Here is a 9,751-nt window from a genome sequence, read left to right on the forward strand (position 1 = left end):
CATATCGTACAAACAAAGTCTAGAGTCACCGCTGGTCCACCTTTATTGCGATACCACGAAAAGGCGTCCACCTATAGAACTAAAGACCACTCCCTTTTAAAATACTCATTAACTCCTTTCGTTTGATACCCGTATTGCACAAACGAATTCTAGAGTCACCCCTGGTCCACCTTTATGGCGATATCTCGAAAAGGCGTCCACCTATAGAACTAAGGCCCACTCCCTTTTAAAATACTCATTAACATCTTTCGTTTGAGGCCCATATTGTACAAACAAATTCTAGGGTCACCCCTGGTCCACCTTTAGGGCGATATCTCGAAACGGCGTCCACCTATGGAACTAAGGATTACTCCCTTTTAAAATACGCATTAACACCTTTCATTTGATACCCATATCGTACAAACGCATTCTAGAGTCACCCCTGGTCCATCTTTATGGCGATATCTCGAAAAGGCGACCACCTATACAACAACCACCACTCCCTTTTAAAACCCTCATTAATACCCTTAATTTGATACCCATATCGTACAAACACATTCTAGAGTCACCCCTGGTCTACCTTTATGGCGATATTTCGAAACGGCATCCACCTATAGAACTAAGGCCCACTCCCTTTTAAAATACTCATTAACCCCATTCGTTTGATGTCCATATTGTACAAACAAATTCTAGTGTCACCCCTGGTCCACCTTTGTGGCGATATCTCGAAACGGCGTCCACCTATGGAACTAAGGATTACTCCCTTTTAAAATACTCATTAACACCTTTCATTTGATACCCATATCGTACAAACGCATTCTAGAGTCAACCCTGATCCACATTTATGGCTATATTCCAAAATTTTTGCTTTGTACATACAACGCCGCTGCTGTGGGCAATAAACTCGAGTTTTTTTCTTGGTCTTATTTCTTGCTCATACAACCCTCTAACTACTCAGTTGTTGGAATTGTAAAAAAATTGAGAATGTGTATTAATAAAAAATAGAAGTTTTGGGATCGACCCGTCTGATCACCCCTAAATACTTACAAGTTTGCCAGGCTTGTTCTGTATATCCTGCACAACGTAAAGAGCTCTGCTAACAAAAAACTCAAAATTTGCCGTATTTCAGTGCACACAACAAAAAAAAAATCAAAAGAAGGCGGTCCAACCAAACGCACTCACAATTAAACTCAAATGCATTCAAAGACTATGTTTTAGAAAGAGTTAGCACTCTTAATAGCAGCATTTCATTCATACACAAGTGCAATGTACAAAACAACAAAATGCTCTTTATATTTGTTTCAATTTGTATATAGCTTGGCCTTTTTTGGGTTGAGTTTTTTTCTTCCCACGGGAGGGAAATAACTCTAAATTACATTAAATTTCAAATGAGACTTTCCAATATTTCACAAATCACTTGCTTCACCTTTTCTTCAACACTCGTTTTTATTTTGTTACAGTTATTTACACTTTAATACACATTTTCTTGCGCTTTTTTTTAGATAATATTTAAGTTTTGGTGTGAAAAACTATTAATTGCTGCTGAAAAGAATCCGTATATTTCTCCGCCGTCACTTTTTCTACACTAACAAACCGAACATAAAATGAATATCTGTGAAAATAGTGCATTAGTGTGCTGTAGCAAAGAGGATAGACAAGCATAGCTGGTGTTTTTTGTACGGATTTAGCTTACTCTTTTGCTCATTTCGTACGTTACCATACTCCAGTAATTTTTATGTTGTTTATCGATATCTGTAGAGAGTTACTTCTTAACTACAATTTTTGTATTGACGCGAAACTTAGCGGCAAATTTTGCAAATGTGTATTATACTGTTTTCACACAGAAACTTAATGATCGCATTTCACCTTCTATTGAAATCGTAAATTTTTTGCTTTCACACAGCAGTAACTGCTCGATTAGTATGAAGGATGAAATGTCAAGCGAATAAAATGACAATGCTATATGACAGACAATCATGGCGGAACGATACAAGGTGGCAGCATGGTGACATACCTACAAACAAAAAAAAAATACATGTACTTGTAAATTCGATGGACAAATGTCAAAATCGTACTGCGCCGGTAGTTGATGTATCAAATCAAATAATAAAGGTTATAATCAGCTGTTCGATGCGGCCACCTTGTATCGTTCCGCCATGCAGACAATGACATTTACTTTGACAAATGACATTTTTAAGCACTGAACACACCAAAAAACTAAGAAGCGGAACGCGGCCAACAGAGTTGCATTGTGCTTTTGACTTCATTAGGCATTCGATTAGCTACTAATGAAATAATTATAGATTCGAATTTTGTAGGGAAGATTGAGCTCAATAAGCGTCTTAATGTAGAAAACTGCCTTTATTATTCAATAAGCCGTCTGTGTGAAAATAGTATAAGATGCTTTCTTGCTTACCCAATTAATCAGTCATCGCTTTCAGATTACAGTCGCAAAATTTGCGAGGAATAACTTAATGTCAATTGATCTGGTGATAATCGATCGCTAAAAAAGTTAAAGAATATCTCCACAGCTTCGGAGAAAATTTGGTATTGGTTGATTTTAAAAAGTATGGCTGAGATTAAAGGCCGAATTAATGGTGACTTATAACCATAAAGCCATAACCAGATAAAACAGCTGATCGAACCTACCTTATGGAAATCAATGTAATCGTTTAATGGTGCCATACCATAACGCTAACTTGATTACATTGATTTCCTGAAGGTAGGTTCGATCAGCTGTTCTATCTGGTTATGGCTTTATGGTTATAAGTCACCATTAATTCGCCCTTAAAGGGCCAATGAATGGTGACTTATCCATAACCAGATAAAACAGCTGATCGAACCTACCGTATGGAAATAAATGTAATCGATTAATGGTGCCTTAACGCTGTAACTATTCCATAGCCTACCAATTGGCTTTTGGTTTTTCGCCATATCCATAACCTAAAAATATTTGAGTTGGTGAATTTAATAACTTTTTGTAGATTTTATTAATTGTTTTCTTGTGGATTATGTTTGTAATTTTTTGCGTTTTCTTCATTTTTATGAAATGTTCACGATTTTTAGGTTAAGGCACCATTAGTCAATCACATTGGAGATGGTTATGGATATGGGTATGGTTATGACTATGGCGTTAGAGTAAAGGATGTTTAATTGGCCCTTAAGGAAGTTTAATTGGTCCTTAAAGGCCAATCAATGGTGACTTACAACCATAAAACCATAACCAGATAAAACAGCTGATCGAACCTTATGGAAATCAATGTAATCGATTAATGGTGCCATACCATAACGCTAACGCCATAACCAATGGGTTTTTTGGTTTCTCGCCATATCCACAACCTAAAAATAATTGAGTTGGTGAATTTATTAACTTTTTGTATATTTTATTTATTGCTTTGGATACGTTTTGACTAAGAGACTTATTTTTTGTGGAATATGTTGCAATTTTTTGCGTTTTCTTCATTTTTATGAAATTTTCACGATTTTTATGTTAAGGCACCATTAATCGATCACATTGGAGATGGATATGGGTATGGGTATGGTTACGACTATGGCGTTAGTTTTAAGGAAGTTTAATTTGGCCTTTAAGCGTTTTTAAGATGGCCGTAACGATATAAAAGAGCAGTGTGACTTGTTTTTCAGTTTCAGCTACAGCATTGCGGTGACTTATCTCGCATACCACAGCACCAAAATGCGTATTAGAGTGTAAGCAGTCCCTGGAGAGAATCGGGACAGGGAGAAGCATACATCTATATTGGGTCCCAGAGGACGGAGGTATTTTATATCCAGGTTTTTGATAGGGTTTTTCAGTTTGGTCGTTAAAACAAACTTCTGGTAACACTATGGACTTATTCAGTCTATGTGAGGTCCTCATGGACCGGCCAGTTCAACCTAACCTAACCTAACCATTGCGATGACTTTTGTTTTTGAACCTCCTGCTCCAGAAAAGTGTATATCCTAATACCACGTTTACAGATTCCCTAATCTACAAAAACCCGCAATAGCCACTCTAGGTGTACACATGTGTCCCATTCCTAGGAATTAGATTATTACTAGTAAAATTTTCACGTTTCTTTTTTATTTCGTGCTTCCATCTAGCGGTGACACTAGAGCTGGTTCTACGTCTAAGGCAAAAAAAAACTTCATCTCTAAAATTTTTTCTTAATTACCGATTATCGAAGCGAAAAATGTATGTATATGGGAAATCTTGTTATTTAATTAGCAATTAGGAGTTAAGTACGAAAATGAGGATAATCTCGTTACGTGTGAACTAGGTCTAAGGGACTGAATGTACTGTTTGCTGGAAAATATGGCGGAACTATATGGAAAACGCATATCTAAAGCGGTTATTTCTAGACAAAGTGCCACTTGCAAATGAATGAGGTCCCTTGCTGAGATCGTCAGGGACTTACAACAATGCCGCTTCCCATACTGCAATCTCCAGAGTGAGAAGAGAGCAATTCGAAAAAATCTTAATGTCCGTTCTTATCCTGGCAAAAAGCGCCCCACAGTGGCATTTTTGCATGATTTAGACGCGAAAAAATTATAACTCACTGAAAAATTAATATATTTCATTCAAACCAAGTGTATATGTTTATATGCCTTACCCCCTTCAGTGAGGATAGGCGAATGGTGGTTGGGGGGTTGAACCCCCTCCAAAAATTTCGAATTTACCCCATACGAAAACTTTCTTATAGCCTTATCTTGTTCTTTTGTTCACAGTTGAACATACCTATATTTAAATCTCTTATCTTCTTCAAACCATGAAGCAAACTTTCCAAGAAAATTAGCTTTGGTGTAATTCACTTGAATCCATCTCATGCAAAGTTTGATAAAAAAATTCCAACTTTTCTGCAGAGTTCACGCCTCTATTTACTCGCTCCCTAAAACAATACACGCGTTGTCTAAAACGGCTTTATCCTTTTGCATTTGGTCAAGTCCTGCAACCCACACCTCATACAACTCCCTCTTTGTGATCGCCATTATATCAAAAGGGGGACCTAAGGGGATGAAGAATCATTTGAGTTATATGCAATAATATTGAATTATTGTAGAAATTCAAAAATTATTGTGGTACAGCGTGGTTCAAACTTTTGGCAGGCTTTTCTTTTCACGGTTTTATATATTTTCAGCACAAAAAAAATTGCAAATTAAAAAATTGAAAATTTTGAAAATTTTTACTTTTTCGCGTCCAAACGAAGCAAAAATGCCACTGTGCGCCCGGGAGCTAATATCGTCAGCTCTTCTGTCCCTAAGGACTGGGTTTTCAGTGTTAGTTTAAACTTCAGTTAAAGTTTACCTTACCAATAAGAGAATCGGCAACATCCTAATCCAAGCCGACTGACTACTTTTAGTAGATCTGTTATTATGTTTGACTTTGAGGCCAAACGTTAAAAGCGGCCGCCCTTGGTGTAGATTCAGTAACTGAGTTTTATAATGTACACTTTTTATACTCAGCGTGCTTTGCACACAGAGTATATTAACTTTGATTGGATAACGGTTGGTGGTATAGGTATAAAGGAATCGAGATAGATATAGACTTCCATATATCAAAATCGTCAGTATCGAAAAAAATTTGATTGAGCCATGTCGGTCCGTCCGTCCGTTAGCACGATAACTTGAGTAAATATTGAGATATCTTCACCAAATTTGGTACACGAGCTTATCTAGACCCAGAATAGATTGGTATTGAAAATGAGCGAAATCGGATGATAACGACGCCCACTTTTTATATATATACCATTTTGAAAAACACAAAAAACCTGATTATTTAGTAAATAATACACTAAGAATGTTGAAATTTGACGTGTGGACTGATATTGAGACTTTTGATAAAAATTTGAAAAAAAATTGTAAAATGGGCGTGGCACCGCCCACTTGTGATAAAATCAATTTTACAAATATTATCAATCATAAATCAAAAATCGTTAAACCTATCGTAACAAAATTCGGCACAGAAGTTGCCTTTACTATAAGTAATGCTTTGAAAAAAATTAACGAAATCGGTTAAGGACCACGCCCACTTTTACATAAAAGATTTATAAAAGAGTAGTGGACGAATAAAATAAGCTATATCTTTTCAAAAAAGGGCTTTATATTAATGGTATTTCGTTTTCCAAGTGGATTTATAACAATAAATAGGAAAAGCTTCAAATTTTTAAAAATGGGCGCGGCACCGCCCCTTTTATGACTAAGCAATTGTGTATGTTTCGGAAGCCATAACTCGAAGAAAAATTAACGGATCGTAATAAAATTGGATACGCAGATTTTTCCTATAGCAGGAAATATTCCTAGAAAAAATGGTCGAGATCGGTTGCAGACCACGCCCACTTTTATATAAAAGATTTTTAAAAAGGTCGTAGACGAAAATAATAAGCTATATCTTAGCGAAAAAAAGCTTTGTGTCAATAGAATTTTACTTTCTAAATTGAATTATTACATTAAATTTGAAAACACTAAAATTTTTGAAAATGGGTGTGGCACCCCTTTTATGACTAAGCAATTTTCTATGTTTCGGGAGCCATAACTCGAAGAAAAACTACGATATCGTAATGAAATTGTGTACACATATTTTCCTTATAGCAGAAAATATTTCTAGTAAAAATGGGTTAAAGACCACGGCAACTTAGATATAAAACAAGTTTAAAAGGGTCGTAGACTAGAAGAGTAAGCTATAACTTAGCAAAAAGTAGTTTTGAATCAATGATATTTCACTTATCAAGTTTTATTGTAAGAGGAAATGGGGAGACATTTTTTTTTTAAACGGGCGGTGCCACGTTTTATGTAGAAAAGTAATTTGTCTGAAATGAAATATACAATTGAAGCTCACGCTGAGTATATATTGTTCGTTATACTTGTTCTGTATACAATTTGTATGCAAGAAAAATGTACATTTCAAAACACATACTTACTGAGTACAGCCGTTGGTATGGAGGTAGTTACGAGAGCTCCTTACCCAATATCCTAATCTCAAGGCCCGTAAGAAGTTATATTAGTTAGAAAAAAGGTGTTCTAAACGGTTTTCTATTCCACTCAAAAGGCTTTTATTTTGAGGATTGAATGAGTTTTGATGTATATTGTATATGTAATTGTATAAAAGTAATGAAGGAGCCCTTACACTTTGGAATTAAAATACTTCATTCGGAAACACGAGAGGTGATTGCCGATCGCTGAGATAGCCTAAATATTTTGAAGCTCATTTAGTAAGAGACAGTCTTCTAAAAGAGCAAAGTGTTGTTACCAAAGGGGATAACCGATCGTTTAGACAGTCCGCACTTCTTCTTTTAAGCTCATTTAGTAAGAGACAGCAGTAATATGGTCCACTTACCTGATCTGTTGCGAATGTTGCAAGTTTCCAGCAAATAATTTTTTGAAACATTTCAACTATCTAGCGACTTGCCTTAAATACTTCCATAACATTTATCTTCCTTGGTGAAATTTTTTTCTTTAGTGAAAAGCTATTCTAGTAACAGGACCGTATATACATATCTCTTTAACTTAAACTACGTTTAACCCTAGTGAGATAACGTACGTCTGTGAGACGTGCGTCGTTTTAATTTTGGTCTCAGTCTCCCATAATCGTAAAGAGAGAACATTCTCATTCTCAGTTTTCTCAGCTACCATTACCAGCTTGTCAGTGGGGGGTGTTTTTCAGTAGTAACTTTTTTGTTTGCTGAAATATATACGATTGTTTTTTTAAAAATACGTCTAAGAGACGTATCGTTATCTTTTACGTGACTACAAATTTTACATGTAATTATAGCTAATATTTTTTTAAGTATAGTTTAAAACAGTTAATTCATTCAATTAAAGTACAAAAAAATGTATTTTATTTTAATTGTTTTTGCTATAAACTGAGGTCCTTCGAAAAAGACTGATTTTTGTAAGGACAAGTCCAAGACAAGTCAAACTTAATTTTTAATATATGAAAAAAACAATATTTTTCTTTAAAAAACATTTAAAACAAGTGAATATATGTATATCAAATAAATTATTAAAAAAAAATTTAAGTTTTTTATACCTTTAGTGTCCTTAAACTTGAACGCCTCTCTCAGACCTACGTTATCTTTCTAGGGTAAAAAAATAACGTTATCTTTCTAGGGTTCAATGTTTTTACTTGAGTAGCATTTACTCTAACGGTCACTTTTAAATTGTCTTTTCATTTCAGAGGGTTACTTAACATCTTGCACTTTCGACTATTTGACAGACAACTTCGATACGCGCCTCTTTGTGGCTACCATATTCACTTTCAGCTTCGTTTGTCCAACTTCCATGATCATCTTCTATTACAGTCAAATTGTGGGACATGTTTTCAGTCACGAAAAAGCATTGCGCGAACAGGCGAAGAAAATGAATGTTGAGTCTTTACGATCAAATGTGGACAAGAGTAAGGAGTCTGCAGAAATACGTATCGCAAAGGCTGCCATTACTATCTGCTTCTTATTCTTTGTTTCATGGACTCCATATGGTGTAATGTCATTGATTGGCGCATTTGGGGATAAAAGTTTACTGACGCCGGGAGTTACTATGATACCAGCTTGTACGTGTAAAATGGTGGCTTGTGTGGATCCCTTCGTGTATGCGATTAGCCATCCAAGATACAGAGCGGAATTACAAAAACGTTGCCCATGGTTGGCTATAAATGAAAAATCGACGGAGGCCTCAGCAGTAGGCTCCACAACAACCGAACAACAACAACAGACGTCGGCGGCGTAAAAGTATATACATGTGTATATATATTTTTTTTTTGCCAATTTGTTGCTGATGCAGTGCGAGTATAGCTGTTAAGATCTTAGATTAATCAGTCTTTAGAATTATGTTTAGAAGTAGTGAGTACTTAAATTATTATACTGGTGGGCTATGATACATAGAGCTACTATCCGATATTCTGCGACACATTGAAGTTGACGAAACGGCATTGTACCTGGATTTGAATTGTTATAATCTCTCACTACCCGAAGCTAAACGAACCCAGCGACGAGTTGACACGATTTGGCTACAAAAAAACACAAATGAAGGTGCTACAAGGCGTGGAGCTTAAGAAGCTGCATTGTGGACACTAAAACAAAAAAAAAACGTTAACTCTTCAGATTCGCCACAGCCAATTAGCAAATAGAGGCCTTGGGCTAAGCGGAAGTAAAGTAAGTCTCATTGAGCCCATGTATGGCAAAGGACTGCGGCAATACTAAAGTAACATTTTTCTTCAGTTGTAGAAATGATTTTTGTTTGCATATTTGCCTGAAATTAAAAAAATAAATAGATTTTTATTGCAATGAAATATAAATATGCGTCCCAAGTTTGATTTATTTTGAAATTTTTGCGGAACCAAAGGGTGAGTGCTGGGAGAATGCACAGTCACCCAATTATTTATGGTTTATCTACAATATTAAACCACTTTCCCACAAGAAATCGACTAGGGGCGAAGGAAAAACTTTCTTTGACTCGATAGCCTATGGAGAAAACGTCTTAGCTGCTTTGTCCGCCCTCCTGGATATGAACCAATTAACAAAATCGCCTTTCAACACCATCGCTTCCCAAAGCAGTCGGTTCTATGTACCAGAGCGACTCGGGATTTTTCCCGACCAAGGACTGTCATTTCAGTCACTGCTACAACAACAACAACAACATCAGTACAGATATGATGAAAGACGTATATATGGTTCGTCGAGCTCTATAGGGAGCTGGTGATGTCGCTCAAGCGTTAAAGCTTTGCAGGGAGCCTAAGTTCCGACAGCAGAAAACATGCAACCCTTTTTCCAGCTGTTAAAGCTGC

At 36.1% G+C, this 9,751-nt stretch overlaps 1 protein-coding gene across 2 annotated transcripts in view; it reads left to right on the forward strand.

Moving 5' to 3' along the window:
- The window catches only part of Rh4 (Rhodopsin 4), a 105,994-nt gene extending 96,732 nt beyond the window's left edge, over positions 1–9,262 (forward strand). For both annotated transcript variants that reach the window (XM_067787101.1, XM_067787103.1), the window contains exon 4: positions 8,147–9,262. In XM_067787101.1, coding sequence (XP_067643202.1) covers positions 8,147–8,694 — 548 coding nt within the window. In that variant the 3' untranslated portion in view covers positions 8,695–9,262. The remainder of the gene's footprint in view (positions 1–8,146) is intronic.
- The last annotated feature ends 489 nt before the right edge of the window (positions 9,263–9,751 follow it).

This window comes from Eurosta solidaginis, chromosome 5 (genome assembly GCF_040869045.1).
Source record: "Eurosta solidaginis isolate ZX-2024a chromosome 5, ASM4086904v1, whole genome shotgun sequence".
Lineage (NCBI taxonomy): Eukaryota > Metazoa > Arthropoda > Insecta > Diptera > Tephritidae > Eurosta > Eurosta solidaginis.